General features: G+C 40.0%; 1 protein-coding gene across 1 annotated transcript in view; it reads left to right on the top strand.

Moving 5' to 3' along the window:
- Cntn3 (contactin 3) overlaps nt 1–22,317 on the top strand; it is a 212,956-nt gene that overhangs the window by 118,244 nt on the left and 72,395 nt on the right. Inside the window, exons 5-10 of the mRNA XM_026392682.2 lie at nt 6,571–6,774; nt 7,831–7,933; nt 8,440–8,624; nt 11,942–12,078; nt 13,000–13,129; nt 14,656–14,806. Coding sequence (XP_026248467.2) covers nt 6,571–6,774; nt 7,831–7,933; nt 8,440–8,624; nt 11,942–12,078; nt 13,000–13,129; nt 14,656–14,806 — 910 coding nt within the window. The remainder of the gene's footprint in view (nt 1–6,570; nt 6,775–7,830; nt 7,934–8,439; nt 8,625–11,941; nt 12,079–12,999; nt 13,130–14,655; nt 14,807–22,317) is intronic.

Below are 22,317 nucleotides of genomic sequence, written 5' to 3'. Positions count from 1 at the left end.
ATGGTGGTAACAGAGTGTGTCAGAATACTGCATCCTCTACTGGATGGGTCTGTGACCTTGTGGAATGGCCCACGTGTGCTCAGTAAGGCTGTCACTAAAACAAGAGACAGAGACTGGAGTTGTGGAGTACTCCCATGTCAGGGGACGCGCAGGAGCTCCCTGAGGGAGTCAGGACAACATGATCGCCGACAAAAAGAGCTGGTATGGTAACGGAGGACAGCAAGGACATTGCCAGGCTCTTAACTTGGTCTTTAGATAACACTGACCTGGAGTGGGGTCAGAAAAGTTCTTGAAAGGTCAGATAAATATTGAAAGCTTTACCCACCATGTAGTCCGTGCCGCAGCTGCTCAATTCTGCAGTCATGGCATGCAAGGAGCCACAGGCAGACCAGAGTGATTGAACGCATGTGAGTTTGCTTCAAAATGCTTTGTTTACAAAGGAGGCAAGAGTCTAGTCTTGACCCCTGGCCATACCAGTGCACACCAGCCGTGAGGAAGAAGGAAGAAAGGAAATCCGGTTCCTTTCATGGTTCTCTTTATCTTAGCACCCACACAAGTCCGACTTAGAGGCACTCCAGATCAGAATGGATTTGGTAGATGTTTATAGTCTGAACTAGCAACCCATTCTCTATGGTCATCTTGCCTCCAAAGTAACCATTTATAAAACAGGTTTTGAAAGGACCCCCTGGCACGTTAGCAGGCCAGCTACATTGCACCCTTCAGTATAGACGTCTTCCTGACCACTGGCCATTTGTCCTTCAAACCTTCAGTCATCTCCCATTTTCCATCATGGTGTTTTAGCTTGTTGAATATGTACTGCAACAGACCTTCTGCCCAGGAAGTGTCATCTGTAAGCACTGGAGCAGAATTCTCTTCCCAGCTATGTGAGTGACAAGAATCTTGACTGACATCAGGCAGACCTGCACACACTTTTAAATATGTCTTGTTTTAAAGTAGGTCAGACTTCCCAGTTGGCACCACAGAAGATGGCCCAAGTGACTTTTACAATTTTGCCAAACTGCAATTTTGTTTGACAGAATTTCTTCTAGAAAATGCCTGGGCAAAGGATTAAATCTCCCTCATAATGGAATTTTATAATGGAACTAGAAATAAACCCTTAAGTGCCAGCAGCATGTGTATTAATATTTCTGCAGGTAAACACTAGAGTGACATATTTCATGTTAAACTGACTGGTTTTATATTTGAGTGACCTGAGTAGGAGTGTGGCCAGAGAACTGAAATCATTCATCACATATTACTTTTACAAAGTAGATTGTCAGTACTTTATTTTCCTAATTTATGACTTTGATCGGTAAATCCTCTTAGCTAATAAAAAATATTTCATATTCCTAATATTCACATAGCATTGTTAATAGAGAGCCCACTGGCCATGTTGTTTTGGCATAATGTGCTTACGATTTACTCAAGAGGTTGTGAAAGGTTCTGTAAAGTCTAGCTCATTTGAGTATATAAAATTACCATTTTTATTACAGCTTTTTATTTATCATAGTACATAAAATGATCCTGAAAAACCTCCAAAGAATGCTGAAGTGATATATATTTTCCATTGCAGTATACAATTAACATTTATTGCAAATGCAGATTTTTATGATAAGTAAACTCTGATAGTATTATAACAGATACTTTTTACTTTATTCAGAATGCAATATATCACACAGTTCTCAACTGCTTTTAGAGTGAGGCCCTATATATTTTAACATTCTCATGCAGGCAATAAATGAAAAGTTAGTGCAGATCTAAGACATAAAAGTTATGTTTCATTCCATCTCAAAGACAAAGTCTATAAACAAAGGTAGGTGCTACAAATTTTTGCAGACCTCTCATGACACAAAACCATATTAAATGCAGATTTGATTCTCTTCCATGAGTCTTTAAGGGTCTGAAGTTCTGTAAAAAAAAAATAATCACTAATTCATTTGGTTTGAACTGCTGTAGTTTGACATCTATCTGCCTCTTTTTGAATACTCTGATACTCCCTCCCTGCATTACATTGATCTTGCTTGCTTCTGCGTTGGGCTTTCCCAATACAGGCTTCCTCCAGTTTTTTTTTGTCTCTGCTCATTTGTTTTCCTTTGTAAATTTTATCTAGAGCATTTAGCGTGGTATGTCGCACATTATAAATTCTCAATTGTTATTAGCTGGTATCATTTATGTTAGTTTCCTGTCATTACTGTAACCAATTACTGTAAACTTAGTCACTTATAAAAACTCACAATTATTGTGTTACACTTTTGGAGAAGAGAGGTCCAACAGGGGTGAATGGCACTAACATCGAGGTGTCCGGAGGTGGCAGGGCCACTCTCCTTTTGGAGATTTAGACCCTGGTCTTTTCTGGCCTCCATAGGCCACTTTCAGTTTTTCCCATTGTCTTCAGTCCCAGGTCACAACATTTGAGATGCCTCTCTCTGACTCCCTCGCCTACTTCTTTCTGTACATCTTTTTTTCTTTGGCCTTAAACACCCCGCCTTTCTCTTTAAGGACCCTTAGTATCACATTTGACCCTCCCATGAAGTCTAAGACAATCTTCCCATCTCAACCTCCTTATTTTAATTCCATTTGCAATGTTCCTCTTGCTGTGCCAGGTTACAGGTTCCCAGGTTTCAGGGATAGGATGTGGACTTCTGGGGCAGATACTGTGTTTGCCACACCAGCATTAGGCCCAAACTCTCTCTCAAACGTTTACCTCATTGTTCCCAGCACTCCAAGGGCATACTTCTGCTTTCCTGCCTCCGTCTCAGATTCGAATTTCAGCATGACCGCTTCTAGCCCCAGTGCTCCTCTCCTCTTCCTGTTTCTGCTGTTTCTTCTCCTGATCTTTCCTGAAAATCATGTTAGTTTTTCTTCATCCCATTTGAGGATCTTTACTGCCTTGGTTTTCTGAGGCTGTTACAGAGGAAGACCATTTTATTATTCAGCAGCTCTTTCAAGTTATGTGGGAGGTTTGGGGCTTCACCACAGTGGTGAGGGCCCCATAAATGGAGAATTGTTTTCTTCTTCCTGTGGTGGGGCATCCGGACAGGGTCAGTGGATGCTACTGCGGACTGGGTTGCCTATGACCCTCCCTTGTCTGAAGGGCAAGGTCTATCTGTCAGTCAGGTCAGGCTGTGCATATTTGGAGAGCCTAGGGTGAGCACAGGGGATCAATTTGGTGAAAGTGAAGAGAGGAAGTGATCCCTAGGAAAGGAAGTCATTGCAGATGGACATTTCCTGCAGATCCAAAGGGAGGGACATTCCAAGTACAGAAGAGTCTGTGACTCAATTTCAGCAACCTTTATCTCCTCGATTCCCTAAAAGCAGAAGTCATAATGCAGTTAAAAGATCAGACTTGAAGAGAAAAAAATAAAATACTGGAGAAGTACCTGTGAAGGGTGAGGGGGACAGCACAGAAACAGGCTAAGTTCACAGATACTGGGTTCCCATATCTGTGTACAAAGAAAGAGGAGGAAAGCCTTACAGGAAGAAAGACTGCTGCCCAGCTCTGAGAACACCATGGCCATGGTGATGGGGTGCTCGAGCCACAGCTGCCAGTTGGAGAAATCCTGTGCCAGTCAGAAAGCTCTGCGCTACCCTGGGGGTGCGTGGCCACCCCCCACAGGACTGCAGGCAAAGGCTGGGGTCAACTGTGTTCTATGTGGTGGGTTCTCCTAAAATGACAACCGAGTGGAACATCTCTGTCTGCCAGAGTCATCTCCTGGATTTTTTCCATATTTATGGATTCATGCGCACTTAGGGAACAACTCAAAATGATTTTAATGTGATTTCTTCATTCTATTTTTCCTAACAACCATTCCTATGTCATATAGACAAAACCATCATAATCTCTATAATAATAGAACACTTTAACAGCATTTAAATATTACCAATATTAATTTTAGAATTAAAAGAAAGCCTATAAATATAGTCTTACATATATTGTTTTAATGTTGAATATTTTCAGTTAAAATTACATTTGGGTTATTTGTTGCACAAAGCTATTGTCCCTGTATTCTCGTTGCTCTCTGATGTTCTCTTGTATGAATTTACCAGAATTTTCTGCTGCAGATTGTGAGTTCTCTCCATCACCTGTTCTCATTTTAACATAAATTAGTTTAATAAGTTGACTTCTTAATCCAAATGCCCAGTAAAAGTGTTCCATGTTGGGGAGCCATAGAAGTTTCTGGCTGCCTCAGGAAAGAGAGAGGGCAGCCATATTGATTTCACATACAGAACACTTTGGGAAGAAGAGCACATTCCCTTGCCTCCCTTCAAGCATGGTGAGGCTGTGGGCATTGGGGATGTTACATAGGTCTGGATACTGAGAGCAGCAGAAAGACCCCAGAGGGCTATAGATAACAATAGCTGCTAGTTTTAACAGTTATAGAATAAATTCAGCCTACTCTATCAGCATTATTTGTCTTTATTGTTCATTCAGTACTGTTGTAACGGTGGTTAAATAGGAATCAGTTTAGGCGTGAGAGTAACTTCTGGGTGGAGGCTTGCAACACATTTTATTTTCATACAACTCAGTAGACAACTTCATATTTCACAACCTAGCGCCTGACTCATTAGACCTTCATGAAACATGCTTTACTAACATGACTGAAAAATCAGTTCAACCTTAAAACTAGATTTCTGAGCGTTCCTTTCGCGGCTCATTGGCTGATCTTGGGAGACACCGAGCATTTATGTTTGCCTTGGGAGTGGAAGTCAGTCGTCAGTCTTCATTTCCAAGTTCTTGGCAAGCTTTCTCCATTTTGGCCTTTCACATGCCCTAGGCTGTACCTGCAGTGCTTTTATTCCTTTTTTGCTGAGAGTTCTCTTGTCCTTCCAGGTTTGTTCTTTAGTCATGCAAGACTGTCACCTGTCACTCTGCTTCGACTTATTCTAGTTCTCCTCCAAATCACACACATTGGCCCTGTCTGATCTGTATAATGGTTTCCTGTCCCTAACCCTACCACATTCAAAGATCTTTAACCATCGAAATGTTACATTAAATGCCTTTGAACTTGTCACTTATTAGTTATTTTTATTTGTACCTATTTTCCAATAATTTAATGTTTTCAAGAAAACATTAAATTATTTAACCAATACGGTAAGATCAATACAACTGTTAAAAAAAAAAATCGAGCAGAGAAGTAGGAGTCCAGGAGCCATGCACAGCTACTGTGCTTCAATACCCACTGGCATCTGAACGATCTCAGCCAACTAGAACCAAGCAGCATGGTATTATTTAGCCCCTGTTATTGCAGAGAACAAGAGCTCTTCTGCATAAAGTTGCTTTTCATAGGCCCTGAAGTTCATGGAAACACTCATAGCAGACTTTACTTGCATAGTCAGTAGCATGAATTCATCCTTAATTAACAAGTGTTGATCAAGGACTTATTAAATGCCTTTGGATGCTTCAAGAACTTGGAAATGAAGCCTGATGACTGACTTCCACTCCTAATTTGAGGAGAAAGAGAAACAGTTGGAGTAAAATTAGCATTACTTGTTAATCACATGATAGGAAGACAGATAAGTAAATAGATCATGACTTCTTGGGTGATAAATGCATTCCCTGAAAGATGCCTTGGGTTGCCCTATATAGGAGCCCAACTGAGATAAGGACCTTTAAGGAAATCTTCCTTGAGGAGTTGATTCCTGACGTTGGAGAGAAATTTTGCAGACCCTGTGGAAGTCAGCAGACTGTGGTTTGGTGTTTGTTAATCAGGTGTCTGTCACTGTGATCAAAATATCTGACAAGAACAACTTAGAGGAGGTGAAAGTTAATTTTGACTCACAGTTTTAGAGGCTGCTCTGAGCCTGAGATGGGCAGAACTTGATGGAGAGGTTCTGCTCTTTTCATGGTAGCCAGGAAGCTGAGAGAGGGCAGGGGGAACCTACTGCAAGAAGATATACTCTTCCACAACATACCCCAGCGACTAACCTCCTCTAGCCCTACCCCTCCTGCCTAGTGACCACCCAATCAGTCCATCAAAAGTAAGATGGATGGTTAAGATTGCAGCTCTGACAATCTGGTCATTTTACATCTGAATATTTCTGCATTAAGTTAGGAGTTTTGGGAGGGCACTGCACATCCAAACAATAACAATGTTGAAAGTGAAGGAAACAAAAAGAGAGGCTTTGAGAGACTTTGAGCAGGGACTTGGCCCTGAAGGGACTCCCACTGAGGTTAAGCAATTATGCATTATTCCCAAGAAGATAGAAAGTTGTGCAAAGATTGATGTCAGAATTGCCTTGATTCTGTTGGTAATTTTGAAATAGCATAGAATGCACAGTACAGAAGTACAGGCTAAAAGGGAGGAAGACCCAGGTCAGAGGCTGGTTAGGAGGCCTGTGGAGTAGAGGTGGTGCTGAGAGCAATACCATGGCTCCCAGAGGATGCTGATCAACTGTTTCCATCATAGCAGAGAAGGAATGCAGAATCATTTCATCTCTTTCTCTTCTGGTACCACAGCAAAACCACCCAGCATGCCTTTGAAGCGAAGGTAATTTTGTATATTTCAGGTCTCCTGTGAGAAACTGACTTTAATCATGGAATTTATTTCTCTCTCCCCCAACTTTTGTTAGAACTATCCTATGCTTGGATCTTCAATGAATATCCATCATTTGTTGAAGAAGATAGTCGGAGATTCGTCTCTCAAGAGACAGGGCACCTCTACATTGCCAAGGTGGAGCCATCTGATGTGGGGAATTACACCTGCGTAGTGACAAATATGGTGACGCATGCCAGAGTGCTGGGCTCCCCCACTCCCCTGATGCTGCGCTCTGATGGTAGGAAATGTTTCAGTGTCCTCTGACTGCAAATAGGGTCCTGACTACAGGCAGAAGCAAGCTAGGAAAAGTGAGAAATATATCTGGAAAAATTATCACTCAGAGGGGGCAAAGATTATTGATGAGTAGGTGACAGAAATAATTACATAAACCCTAGGTCCTTTACATAATCCTTACTCAGGACCTCCTCCATAGCTTTCATAGACCACTGCCAAATGGAACAGGGGTTCCTCATTTAAAGATCATGAAGAATTTCAAGATGGCAGCAGGGGAGCACTGAAGCAGGCCTGAGGACCCAGAGCTGGGACCCAGGTTTTGCTCCCATCAAGCCCAGGAAGTCACCTGCTCTGACTTGCCCACTGGAGGTTCCTAAAGTGCTGAGTATTTTTTTAGAGATTAAAAGGCATCACTGAAAAACAAAATTAAAAATCTGCTTCATCAACACCTCCATGGCTGCTGTTTTAAGAGTCTGTGAGCAGCAGTGGGAGCAGATTTGCTGCCCCTTAGCTAGGGACCCATTTTAACTAAGTCACATCTAATAGGGTACAATGCCAGAACACACAGTATGGAAACACCTTCCAGGCCCTTAAAATTGAGTTTGACCTCTCCTGTTTATTAAGTCACTATTTCTTGACTCCAGGGATCCATTTAATAAGTTTAAGGTTGGTGTCTATGCTACTGGGGTTCCATGAAGTAAATTTTCCACTATAATTTTTGTTCCTTAGGAAGTTTCAGGAAGTCTCAATGCATTCATTGTTTATTTCAGTTTGACTACAAATGTCCACATTGAATACAGAGTGACAGAAACCTCCCATTTTCTACAGTATAAAATGCACGGTGTTCCCTGTAATGGGACAACTTGTAAATACTTATGAATCTGAGAATTCCAAGTTCTTAAGTGCTTATTAATGTTGCATGTTTGAGCCAGGTTAGCACCAGTGAGTAACTTAAATCACCACAAAAAGCTAGTTCCCCATGGAGCAAAATAAAGTTTCATTTAAGAAAACAAGGCAATTTCAAAGGCAGCACTATTAACTTAATATTCTGGATTCACAGGTGTGATGGGTGAATACGAGCCCAAAATTGAAGTTCAGTTTCCAGAAACTCTCCCGGCAGCTAAAGGTTCAACTGTGAAATTGGAATGTTTTGCCCTTGGAAAGTAAGTTTTGTTATGTTCGTCTGTGTGCTCTACCACTGGGTTGCTGTAGGAGATTGGGGTGGATTGTGATAGGCTTCCCTTTACTTCTAAAAATTACTTACATTTAGAAGGAAGGAAATAATGCAGGAAAAAATATGCATATATAGTATACATATATAATGTAATTTGAAATTTTCAAGATGATTTGGAGAAAATTACTATGCCTGCCTAATTTCATGAACTAAAATGGTGTTCTTTCTTGTGTCCATTTGTTGTATTATATATTTTAGGCTTCGTTTTTTGTTTTTTCCTGTAGATCATGAATTTAGTCAAGAAAAATGCAGTCTATTTTTGTTAAAATATCAACTTCAAGGGTTAAATCTTTTGGCCTCATGTGCGTAAGTGAAAACTGGAATGTTATGCATTTGAAACCCACCACTTTGGATCTATCTTAACCAAAGCTTTCTTTTTTTCAAGTCCAAAAGGCTTCCAGACAATAGCAAACCAATTGATGATTTTCTTCTTAGCCCTGTACCCCAGATTAACTGGAGAAGAAGTGATGGGATGCCTTTCCCCAGCAAAATCAAATTGAGGAAGTTCAATGGTGTGCTTGAAATCCCTACCTTCCAGCAGGAAGATGCAGGCTCCTATGAATGCATCGCTGAGAATTCACGAGGAAAAAATGTGGCCAGAGGGCGTCTCACCTACTATGGTGAGCATCCCTGGCCTGGGCAAATTGGATTTGCAAATTGTGGGGAGATTGTAGCAGAATCTCCATTTTTAACTTGTTCTGCATTTTATTCTTTCTTATTCTGCTCAGTGAGGATGGACATCTGTCATGGCAGGAAGGAATTAAAAAGAAATAAAAATATGCAATAGGTTGGATATTTATTCCCTTTGCATTTTAAAATAATTCATATGGTAATGAAGTATTTCATACTTTTTTAAGAATGACCTTTCATACCCTTAATACATTAGAGAGAGATCTCCTTTCTGTCTGCTCTCTTCTCTATGAAAGGAGGTTTTATATCTTTCTTTCTTGTCTTTTTCTAAGCAGAAAAAATTGCCTACTGGGAAGAATTACAATTACTGTATCAGAGAATCCAAATAAACTCAGAATCTTGTTGAGTTTATCAGTATTATTTGGTCCTGTACAATAATGTATTTGTACTCTATTTGCTGCCTTTAATTTGTAATCACATTTATTTGATGTACTGCTCAATTTGGATAAGGAAAGAATAATAATGTTACCCTTATATGGAGTCTCTTTGGAGGAAAATTAGATTGTCTTTTTCTTTTCAAAATTCATTTCCAATTTCCTTTTGTTTTAAAAAAATACAAGCCCCTTGGTTTTGATGAAAATATGATTTAGAAAGTATAAATACATGATTTTACAAATTGCATCTGTAAAATACGTATAAATGTAAGCTCATTGAATACGAATTTGCAATTTAATCATTAGAGACATTGTAAAAACTAGTGCGCACTCACCAATTTTGTGAAAGGCAAATTGCATTATGGTCTATTTGTTTTGGAAACTGAGAACTGAAGCAGTGTGCAGTGCCCACCTGGTTAGCACATGGGGATGTTACAGGGACGAGCGGGGTACACAGACAGTTACTGAAATGGTAGGGCTTCTCAGGTCCCCATCAAAAATCTGAAGCCTGTGAAAGCAACAGCTCTGACGAGATCCATACTTGCTATGTTGCCCTGAGCTTTTATGATCTGTCAGAGATGAAACACAGACCTGAACTGGTAGCGCAAGTCCTTCTGTCTTGTGATTGTCTCTTCTTTGACACAAGGAGTTGGGTATGGAGGGAAGCATCTCAGGTGTCCAGGTCTCAGTTGGTGGGACAACGTGGGAATGGTGGAGGTGGTAAGGAGAAGATGAGCACTTAACTCACATGGCTGTACAGCTCAAAGGCCCCCACAAAGGAAGTCACCTTTGTTCCTACGTAGGCTAGTGTCTTTTTTTCCTTCCTCCCAGGAAAAGAAGTGACCGTGGAGAGAGTGCACAGCAAAGTCCAGCTGTCTTCATGTTTCAGTAGTGTCTTTACCCCTCTGTAGCAGAATCCCTGCCTCAGTCATAAAGCACTATATGTCTCAGATGATGGGAAACAGGAATTTGTCATCAGACTGTGGCTCAGTCTCTTATTTTTACTTTTCTCTCCTCATTTGTCCTTTTCCTTTTTCCACAAGTTGGCATCTGCTATAATCCAAAATGGCCACCAACAGTGAGGAGCAGTCCAGTGGCGGGAGGGATGAGGTGTCTAGCCACCTGCTCCTCAGATCCCTTTGGCTGCATGTTTACCCATAAAGCAGTCACTGTAAGGGAAACTAATGTAAGATCCTCCTTCTGGAACACAGTGGAAGGTGGAGTTTCCTTGGGGTTTATGGGAAAGGTGAGCAGAGAGAGAATGAAAACATGAGGTTATTTTAGAAGTAAGAAAAAGAAGAAAATAATGCACAATAGAAAACCAATAGCATCTGCTGTACTTCATAAAGAAGGTAGACTCTTGCTTTAGTCTGTTTTATAGATAATATGATATGTACCTAAGAAATAAATCATGAATTAAAGACATAGAGAGTTTTATGGAAGTTTCCATTTTAGAAGACTAAGATTGTGCATTCAATAAATGCCATGTAGTTCTCTGTCTGTTCTAATATTTCATGTAAAACGTGGTCTGATAAAATATTTGGATCTCATGTGATGGATAAAGGAGGAAACTGTGATTAATATGACAGTTATGATCCCATGGTTGGCTTGGTCCAGCAAATGATCCTCCCATTTGGAGAAGAAGAATACTAATATGGACATTGCTTGGAAATTTTTGCTGGAAACTCAAATCTCCATCAAAATCTTACCCATGAGTTTATTTGAGATCTCATTCCATTTCAGCATGGTAATTCCTGAAAAAGGAAAACGTGTTGTAATATAAAGTAGAGAGCAGTGATTTTGGACTGAACTATACTTCATATTGGGCAAGTAGTTTTATATAAAACAGATAAAAAACAAAAACAAAACAACAAAAAATAAACAAGGAAAAACTTAGGGTGGTACATTTTTGGTAAAAGCTAAATAGCACTAGTTTCATTTCAATTTCATTTACAAAAAAGCAATTTTATGAGATAGAAATGGAGAGACAAATCTTCCCATGGTCGCAATTAAATAGAAATAGATAAACTGTTCTTCCATATGGGGAATGCAAATACGAGTCCACAGTACACATCGCATGCATAATGCAACGTGAAACCAGTAAGACATCTCACCTCCCAGTTTGGGATCTAGATTGCAAGCTGAGACTTGGCGGAATACACTGTGTATATTGAGTGGCTTCCATGGCAAGTGGCACATTGCTTTCATCTGTAAAAAGAATTTCCAAATACCTTGTAAAACATAAATGGAAATGATTAATCTACTCGATCCAACTGATTTGCATACATAATTTAAGCTGCATCAGTTTCTTCTCTTTCCGGTAAAAATATCATATGATTCAAGTGAAACCAATTTATCCATCTTTTGCTGTTTCATTTTAATTCACTCAGAGGTTCCTGAGATGTTCACTGGTTTGTATTTAATTATGAGTTATTTCTAACTTGATGGGAATTGTTTTACTCAGTTATAGAAATTTTTTCCTATGAAAATTAATATTTAGTTCCTAATGAAGACCAGCATTTTACCGTCAATCACTTATTAAGTTGTCATCACTTGTGATCTCATAATTCAGAAATACACTTGAAAAAAAATCAACTTTGTGTACCTGCATTACTCTCTATTAAAAGACACCTGAAGAATATCATACAGATCAAAGAGTTTGGAAAACTGAATTAGAAGCTTAATGAATTTGGCTTAGGGAATGAGAGATCGCAGCATCCATCTTCAAATTTTATACATCTACTCAGTAGATACTTAGTGGATTAAATATGATTCTGTCTTCCTGGTCACTTTAATCTGATACCTGGAGCCTAATATTCATTTATACTTACCTGGATAAGGCTTTTATTTTTTATTTGCTGTTTGCTTTACAGCAAAGCCTCATTTGGTTCAGCTCATAAAAGACGTGGAAATGGCTGTGGAGGAGAGTCTTTACTGGGAATGTCGGGCAAGTGGAAAGCCCAAGCCCTCCTACCGGTGGTTGAAGAATGGAGATGCCCTGGTGCTTGAGGTAAGAGAGCCTGCCTGTCCTTCTGCCCTCAGCCTGCTCTGTGTTACCTGAATGCTTTCTCTAGTTCCCACTACCAAAAGGGACTGGTGGTTTTCACTCTTTTCCTTTGTATCTCAGGAGTGGAATGAATGGAGAATAATAACCCAGTCAAGTACCCAGTCTGCCAATGAGAAGATATTTGCAACTTTGCATATTTTCATTGGCTAAGGGTGATTTGTGGTTTTGTGAACTTAGTCTATAAAATAATACACTATGGTTTTGGTACTGAAACCAGAGAAGGTCTTCCTTTAATCAAATAGAGAAAGTTTTTCTGTATTTCAACTTGTATGGCCTCTGGAGAATAATTGTTATATCTATTACTTGGTTGCCCTGTTACCCGAGCACTGATTTTCTGATTCACCTTTGCTCTCTAGCTATGTAATCTTGGCTGTTTTTTTTTTTTTTTTTTACTCAGCCAATTATGTTCCTTTGCATTTCTAGACATAATTATCCATACTTCTTTAAAAAAAAACCGTGGTAAATATGTGTGTTTTCAAGAACACTTTTTATACAATAAATTTATAATTTTCCAACTCACATGGTTTTTAAAAAATTGTAGTGAAAATCTTTTCAGTTGATGCAATGGAACATCCTTTAAAGTCTGAAACTTTAACATGGGTTAAAAATAAAAGGACTTCCATATTTTACTTCTGGCTTTATTATTTATTTTACTAATGTACTTTGGGGCTATATGATGCTTATTCATATTTCCAGTGTGTCTCTCAACTTTCAAAGAAGGAAAAGGTTCAATTTCAGGTGAGCCCGATTAATACACTGAGAAAAAGGTAGACGTGTTGTGTCTGATTGAAATGATAGTGAGTAGTGCTCATTTTTTTCTTCTAAAATTTTGCTCATGCGCAAGACATTTTTGTTATTGTCTAGGAGAGAATACAGATAGAAAACGGTGCCCTTACAATATCAAACTTAAATGTGACTGATTCTGGCATGTTCCAGTGTATCGCAGAAAACAAACATGGCCTCGTCTATTCCAGTGCTGAACTCAAGGTTGTTGGTAAGACCAATTTTCTCTGCTCTTCATTGTTCTTGAATCCTCCCTTCTTGCCAGAAACTGAAATATGTGCTTTACATATTGGATTCCTGCATCTAGTAACACTTAGAGTGTCAAACATGATTATTCAGGGTTTCTAACCAAAGCATGCATTTGAATGATTTCTAAGGAAAAGTAGTAATGAGGGACAAAATTAGAAACCAAAAGTTGAAGTAAATCCACAGAAAGAAGAAAGTGTTGGCCTGACCCATCTCTGTCCAGCTCCAGGTTTGTGGTGAAGGAATGCTTCTTAAAGCAAAAGTGATCTGGGCCTTTCCTGCTGATGGGCCATCAAAGCAAATACCGAAATTGGAATCAGTACCATTTGATTGCAAAGAGGTTTCTTTTGTCTTTATTCTCGTACAATACTGGACATACTGAAGCCTTAATTAGCCAAGGTTTCACTAACTGAATTATGAATTCTTTTCTTCTTGTTGCACAAGATATAAGAGGAGAAATGATATGTTTTATCATGTTTAGGACAATTTTCCCAAAGGACACTAAAATTGCAAATGATGGAAAATTCAACATTTTATCCTGTTATGGTATAGCATAAAATAGGCAAGGAAAGAAGGAAGGGAGGTAGAGGGAGGGAATGAAAGGGGGAGGAAGAAGGAGTTCATCAGTCTATGCAATTTAAATGGAGACTGCAGATTTCAGCCTAACTTGATCTAGGGTGCAAATATCATCATTGGTATTGGGTTCCATGTGAAGTTTCCCAAGAAATTGAGTTTATTATCATAGTCAATCCATGGGGAAAAAAATGATGGCTTTCTTAATAGCTTAAGCTCAAACACTAGCCCTGCGGTCAGTGGCCTCAGGTAGCCTGATTTGAGTCATATGCATCTATCTGCTTATCACTGACCAATCCTTATGGCCAGAGGGTAACAAGGCCCTGATGGGGTAGTGCATCGGCTTTCAACAGAATACAGTCTTGCTCCAAAGTGTATTTGGAAATGCCTGGAGATAGTATTGGTGGTTGTAAGTAGGGGGAGGGATGGGGCCCTTGTGTGATGTTAGCATTTGGTGGACAGAGGACAGAGAGGCTGCCAGCACTTGTACAGTGTACAAGACTGCCTCTGCACAAATGGTTATCCAAGTGCTGTGCTCTGGAAGTCACCAGAGATAAGTCCTAACCCCATCTTCATGGGATGAGCTTTTAAAATTTTTCTGTACTAAGTGATCTCCTTTAGTTCAGTGAGCTATTTTAAAGCCTTTACAGTCAACATTAAAAATTCCTACATAAAGTAATTGTTTCAAGATTTAAGGCCTGCCCCAAACACCATAGCACACATTTCTTTTTTAACAGTGAACCCCCGTGAGTGGTGCACCATAAATCAAATAAATCTGGTGCCAACATCATGCCTGTCACGTTAAATCTAAACACGGCTGTACTGTCAACCTTTCAGATTTACAGGAAGTTAAAAACATGATCCAGTGCTCATTAAATCGATGATCTCTCATTCTCTCTCTTCTTTCATTCTTTTCAGCCTCTGCTCCGGATTTTTCAAAGAATCCCATGAAGAAGTTGGTTCAGGCCCAGGTGGGCAGTCTGGTGAGCCTGGACTGTAAACCCAGGGCCTCCCCCAGGGCGCTGTCTTTCTGGAAGAAGGGGGACACAGTGGTGCAAGAGCAAGAAAGGTATTCTCTTGTCCACACAAGTGGCCGCCGACTTCCTTTTCATATTCCTTTTCATATTCCATAAGGTCACAGCAGGTCTTCCACATGAGCCTCAGTACCATAGCATCTCAGTGGGCCAGGAGGTGTTCAAGAATCAGCACAGTGGTAGTTTTGTTCTCTGATACTCTCATGGTGACAGTCGCACGTTGGTGGAGTCTGAAAACAGACAAACCCTCATCTAATTTCTCCCCATATAGAAGCCAGTCTTGTAGCAAGGGGTTTCTTCCCCAGTCCTCTGGGGAGAACCAACCAGAAGGTAAAGGAATGCCAGCCCCAGAAGCAAGGCAGCATCATGCAGAACATGCAGAGATACACACACACACACACACACACACACGCGCGCGCGCGCACACACATGCTACTGGCCCCTGGGCCGAATCATACACAACACGGGTGTTTCCTTTCAGCCAAGGCTTACTGGTTTGTATAATAGCATTGAAATGAAGAGGTAGAATGAGCTGAGTTAAAAGCATAATTCAAGAGCCCCAGGGCCTGGCCTTGCATTTTCCTTCTGCCTTTTACTAGCTCAGTGAAGTGACCCCATCTTTCTGGGCCTCATTTGTTAGTGGAAATGATGACAGTGTATGCCTCATGTTGAGAAGATTATATGGACAAACTGCATAAATATTCATAAAGCACTGAGATCAATCCCTGGCAGAGAATAAGCATATGTCCTAGCCGTTATTACTATTTATTAAGTACTTACTATCTGCCAGATACTGTGCTCCCAGCTTGCGATAGCACAATAACAACCCTGAAGGGCCCATGTCCATAGGTTGAAACCACGTGGCTATGTTACAGCAAGTGGTAAAAGGTAAGCTTTCAGATAGAAAGATTAACTTGAGTTAGTTGTATGGGTCCAAACTCACCTGAGTCCTTAAAGGAGGAAGAGGAGGACAGAAGGATGGCCAAGGAGATGTGATGTTCAAAGATGTGATGATCCCAGACAGATGGGAGGAACAAAAAGGACCATTGTGCGTGTGGCTGGATTGTAGGTTGTAGTAGGCACTGTTGGCACAGGAACAGGGCCTTGATCTCATGACCTCCAGGGACTGTATTCTACCAATAGTCCCAAGGAGCACAGAAGGTTCTAGAGCTTTGGGAAGGAGCTAGGCTCTGCTAACACCTTGATATTGGCCCACTGAGAACTAGACTGGACTTCTGACCTCCAGAACATTTGAGAATACATTTTCCTGAGTGTAGGCCCCAGAGTTTTCAGTAAATCATTACACCAGCAACAGGAAACTAAGCACACAAATTACCTCCTTGAAACATCTCTGCAGCTAAGGAGAAAACTGGAGCTTAGAAGGATTGTGTGATTTGCTAAAGTGATTCTTTAGTCTTCTCTGATTGACAGTCTGCGCCTGTTTGACTCTAGGGTGAAACCACTGAGCCTTTTCAGCCTCACTGTTTATACAGGATTGCAGGATCTTATAGGTGATCTCAAGTGCTGAAGCAACTCCCAGTGATTACTTTTGAAAATGAGAAGAAGAAAAAAAAAAAAAAAAAACAAGCAATAGAACCTCAGGACAACTTACTCAGATCCTTTTTCTAAAATTGCAAAGTCCTCTTACAGGCAACCCAGTTGAACTGCTTGTAGATTATGGGCCCAGAGAGATTTTCCTGAGTCAGTACCCCACAGCATGCACAATGCCACCATTCCTTGACAGCAGACACTGTCCTTAAAAGGCAAGCACAGGGGGACAAGGAAAAACTGGGACCCAAGTAGGTAGACCCAGTCCAGCCCAGTGTGTGCCACACAGAAGAGATTGCTAAAACAGGAAGCTAATTACTTGGAGTTTGATTTTGTAAACTGGTTTTGATAGGACAGTATAAACCAGTTCCTTTGGACTGTGCTAGAAGTTAAGTCTTCTGAACAATCGCTAACTATGTTGTGGGGACATTTTAGTAGTTTGATTGCATACATGAATTAGAGAGCGATTATTTCCCCGGGACTCTGTGGGTTACACAACAATAAAGCCACTTGTCCTCACAGTAGTATACAGAGTAGGCAGAGGTTTTAATCTTAATTTTAAAAGGGGATTTTAAAAAGATTAAGAGATTTACAGACTCTAACATTAGCTAAAGGCATAAAGGAGAGATTCACTCCCACAATGTACAGGGATGTTGTAAGTTCCGGAGTCTAAACTGGAATTTCTGACTTGGACATGTACAATCCTTAGTTTTTTTCATCTGTTAAATATAGACAGTAATTCTGAGCCTCACCTAGTTGTATAATATAAACCTTTAGCATGATGACATTTGTAGATACATTGATCATTAAGGATGAGGTTATGCTACAAATAAAGTGTTGAAAGTAACACTGGCTGAAAAAGGGAGTTTCTTGAGTGTTGTTTAGGAGTTCAGTGGTCCGTTGGTCTCTCTGAAGGTAGACATCAGGTCTGCCTCGACTCAGGTTCACACACATGCACCTGCCCTCATGCTCTGCCACCATCCTCACCTCGTGAACCAAGAAGACTGCCTGAGCTCCAACCTCGCACTGACATCCCAGGCAAACACAAGGAGGATGATAGAAATAGGTATACTTTCTCTATTTTAAGAGACTTCTCTGAAATCCCATATAGCATTTTCCCTTATACCTTATTGATCATCAATTAGTAAATTAGTTCCCTGCTGTACTGAATAGCAAGAGAAGCTGGGAAGTTTGTTTTTTTTTTTTTTCCCCCTTGGAAGGAAATGGCCCAATGAAGAACTAGGAGTACATTTTCCAGGAGAAAGGGGGACGTGCTTGCCACTGCAGCAGTGTCCCTGCTAAGGACAAATAGTTCTCTGCCCCTTCGGGCTGACTATCCCTCCACTTAGCATTCTGTATGTCTAGCATCTCTGCTGCACATAATAAGGAGATTGTTCAGATCGGAAGGTAAAGTGAGGAGTAAGAAATGTGTTTAAGGAGACGGTCCAAAGAGCTGCAGTCCTTCCCAGAACTATGGTTTGAATTCGTTTCTGTCTCTTAGACAGCAAAAGCATTGACGAGCCAGGGCCTCGATGCTCAGGGAGAAGACTGCTAGAAGCAATTATAGAACAATATGCAGATCTGACTCTTCTCCAAGTTCAGGGGCAAGCAGAGTGGGCTGCAGCCTTCCCTTGGCTTGGAAGCCCCCTGTCTTTCCCTCTTGACTTGGACTGAGGCTCCAGCCAAATCAGGGGAGCTCATCAAATGCTAGATTTGCTGTGGTGGTTCAGCGTTGGGCTGCTCCAACTTATAAAGGCTGTTTCTAGTCTCTTTCAGGGGACAAGTGAATTCATTGGGGGACAAGTGAATTCGTTGATGCATTTGAGAATAGAAAGGGAGATAAAATTTTTGGTAAAATGTTTGAGTTATTTATAATAAGATTTGAAATTCATTTGATTTTTCTCTCATTAGTTAATTATTTTGATAGGCAAACTTGGATTCTTCAATGAATAAGAGATATACAATCAGTGGGAAGCCATATAACTGAGTGGCTATTGAGAGAAAAATGCATTTTGATTAAGTAAACATTCTACTATCTATAGTATCATTCAAAGCCTAAGTCAGATTAAAAAAAAAAAAAACAAAGTTTGAATATGTCCTTTTTTGGTGGGGGAAGTTCCTTGAAAATAGATGAGAGATAGTGGAACAGAGGTAAGGATTGAAGGAAAGGAAGTAAGGACGGGGAGGGTGAGAACTGCAGAAGGAATCTGATCAAACCTGGGTACACAGTGAACATACCACAGTGAGTGCTGCCTTTGTTTCTAACCATAAGACAGGAATTTAAAAAAAAATCTGCAAGGAAATAGAAGAATGACCAGGATTGTAAAGGAAGGGGAACAGGGGGAGGGAGGAGGGGAGAGGGAAAGGGAAGCACTGGGGTCCAATCAGAGCCACTTAATCCCATGCTTTATGATTGTGTCAGAATGAACCCCAATATTACGTAAAACTGTAATGAACTAATAAGAAAAAAACCTTTAAAATCATGTCTTTTTTTAAAAAAATTAAGCTATTTTATTTACAATCAATAAACTCTGCTTAAACATCTTTATATGCATACAACCCACCTCACAATTGTTCCATGTCACGAGATTGACAAGAAAGGACTTTTGCAATTACTTTTTTTATGAGAAATGTCCAGATATCACCTTAAAAGCTAAAAAAATAGCCACATGCCTTTAAAAAGTAGAATTAGAAAAATAATTTTCAATTTTAGTATAAAAATAGATTTGAGGAAAGGAATAAAATCCCATCTATGTAGCACCATTATCTAAAAATGAAAAAATATATATGATGTAAATTCATCTTTATATCTATTTGCTAAAAATAAGGAAGAGACAACATGATTCTTTTTTGTATGCGGGAGAAGCAATACAAGAAGTTCAAATTTTTTGTCTAAAAGGTAGTGAACAGCAGAGATGAGATCAAAATTCTACATGGAGCTTAAAACACTAAACACTATTCTCTTAGAAGTATTCTCTATAATATTTAATCAACATAAATGAGGAAGACTACTTTCAATTTCTTTGAACGTTATAATCATTGACCAGAATCCTGGCTTTAATATCCATACTTCTTATCAGTAATACATCACACCTTTATTTTAATTACTTATTTAACCTGTCTTCCCTGCCAGATGACAGGTCCTGGAAGACAGGAAAAGTGTCTGTAGAAACTGATTTTTATATATATATATATATATATATATATATATATATATATATATATATATAATCATTTAATACATAAAATATAGTATATATTGACATTTTTTTATGAATTATGTAATTATATATGTACTATATATAATTAATTCTTATGTAAGTCACATAATACACCTGAGTGACTATAATCCACCTGTTTTTAAAGTTTTTATATCAGCACAACAACAGTTTTGAAATTACAAATCAGCCATGGAAATTGGATCTAAGTCAGTGAGTCACTTACATTCCTGAATTGCTTTGGAGAAACAAGGGTTGTTGCTCTCAAGTATGGAGACGATGTGAGTTCTGTTGCAACAAGGGTTCCTGCCCATCAGGTCCTGGAAATGCTGTTCTGAATAGACAAACAGGGCATATAGTGCAAACAGTGAGTCCTGAGCTCTTGGAATTATGTTTCTGTGCATTCATTTGGAAATTATTTGAGTACCTACTTCATGGGCCAGGCACTAGGTATTTGCTTTCTGTCAGAGAAGGCCACACCATCGTGTGCAACTTTTCAATGTACAGCCTGGTAGCACAGGACGGTTACAGTAAAATTCAGTTTGCAAGGTTCTGGATATGCAAGGTGGACATCTGCACAAGCATTCTGGAGAAGACTGGAAAGATCCTGGGGTTCTTGGGAGAAGAATTCTCCAGGCCAAAGAAATAGCATGTGCAAAGCACAAAGGCCAGGCACAGGATAAAGTCAACAGAATAAAATAAAGGTAGCAGCTGGCTTATCAAATCAAATTTATGTTGGAGAACGGGGACCAGGGCAGCAGTGGGTATATTGGAGTAGGTGGAACCCCAGTGAGCAGCCCTCCACCAGCCTGCATACGAGAGCAGAACAGACAGAGCTAACCAATGGAGGTGGGAATGGATTTTCTAGGAGTCTGAGAAGAGCTTAATGCTATAGGACCCGCTCACTGATTAGACTTGAGAGAGAGCTGGGCATGGGGGTGATTCCTGGATTTCTGACTTGGGCATCAGGCATTGTGGTGGACCCATTCATTGTGACAGAGAACCTCCCCAGAGATGAGGGAGTAGGGCTAAATATGCTGAGCTCCATTTGGGATTGGATGATTTTTAAATTGCATGTTGAAAAGTGAACTGTGTGTGTCTCCATCCATCCATACACACACCTACCATATCATCACCTTTGTGCAGGGTGGGGGCTTAGTGAATGTGGAACTTGGGAGTTAGGGCTGCAGGCATCACAAACGTGGAGATGGCAGTCAGTGTGTGGTTGTGTTGGAAGGTAGATGCCACTAAGTGGCTTAAAGTATGCATTGTACCCCTGAAGCACTGCACACTCAGGTTTTAACTAGAGAGACCTGTTTTTTTGCAAGTTCAGTTAGTAATTGATTATTAAATAATCTGAAATTTCTAGCATTCAGGATTGAGCAAAGATCATTTTTGGATTTTTTTTCCCTTTGTGTTTGCATCTTCCCTTATTGAGTTACATTGCTGCATTTTTTTCTTCCCTGCAGGAAGCATCTTTCTGAATAAACAAAAAATGTCTGGCCTCCTGAACATCTGCTAATATTTCACCAGGTGTTGCTGTTTTAATGCAACTCCATTCACTTATTCACTTGAATTCGTGTGTTTTCAAATAAAAAAAAAAGAGTCAAATTAAAATTGGATCTTTTGTCTCCTTTAAGGAAACGAAAATTGAAAATGACTCTTGGGAATATGAATAGGCCTGGCTTGGGAGAAGAAATAGCCAGTTGGCATATTTTAGAGAATGGTTAGCTTTTCTTTGCCACTCACTGGTACTTAAAACACATTAGCCAATTATTTTTAAAAATGAGGGCTTTCATTTCAATGTTATTGCTTATAATAGTAAATATTTTATTGCAATAGCCTCAGTTCAAATGAAAGTCAAAGAGTGGCCCATTACATCTAATTAAACACACTAAAATTGTTTTAGATATTCTATGCAGCATTTAATACTATAGAAATTTATGTGCTTTTCAAAGAAGTAGCGAAGATTTTTTCCTCAAAATTTGAGTAGCCATAATCTAGGTAGCATTTTCAAAATGCATTAGTAAATTCTTGATGCATGTTTTGTGTCTAGTTGGGAACTGGCTTCAAAATGCAGTTAGTATTTTATGCTGTTGATTCCATTTATATGAAGGTCCCGGAGAAAGCTCAGATTTCGTGACAGAGAAGAGTAATTACTGCTTGGTGGAGGCTGGGTGTGGGTGAGGAGGGAGAGTCAGGGGCAGAGGAAGCTTCCAGGGAGAGAAAGCTGTTCTAACCCTTGATTGTGATGGCAGTTATGTTCGTGACTGCTTGTTTTTGTAAGAACTCACAGAACTGTACCTAAAGAGTGACTTGAACATTGTATATAAATTATGCTTGACATGCATGAAATTTTACATCCATTTCATCCTGCTTCCATGAGTAGGTCCATCTAGCAGTTTAGAAGCTCAAGAGATGTTCTCCTAGATAGCTACTTGTTCATCCGAGATACCTTGAATGATTCACCAATGGAGAATCTAAACATTTTCCAGGAACCAGGATAATTGTGACAGAGCTGGGACCACTTGGCATCTCTGTCATGACCTTAAAGCTTTGGTGACGATGTACCTGGGAGGTCTGTTACTCTCCAGCAGGTAGTCAGCTGGTACCGCCCCTTGACCACCATCTTGGCCAGATAGTTTCTGTATCCACCCTTCCTCTTCTTTCTGGATCCCTGGCTCCTCTAATCACAATGGAGTCCCTTTTCCTTCCTGCTCTTCAATGCTGGTCCCTTCCCAGGAGACTTCCAGGGCCTCTTCATCCAAGAGCCTGACTCT

The sequence above is a fragment of the Urocitellus parryii genome, chromosome 16, assembly GCF_045843805.1.
Source record: "Urocitellus parryii isolate mUroPar1 chromosome 16, mUroPar1.hap1, whole genome shotgun sequence".
NCBI lineage: Eukaryota > Metazoa > Chordata > Mammalia > Rodentia > Sciuridae > Urocitellus > Urocitellus parryii.
This window is presented reverse-complemented; position numbering and strand designations above follow the sequence as displayed.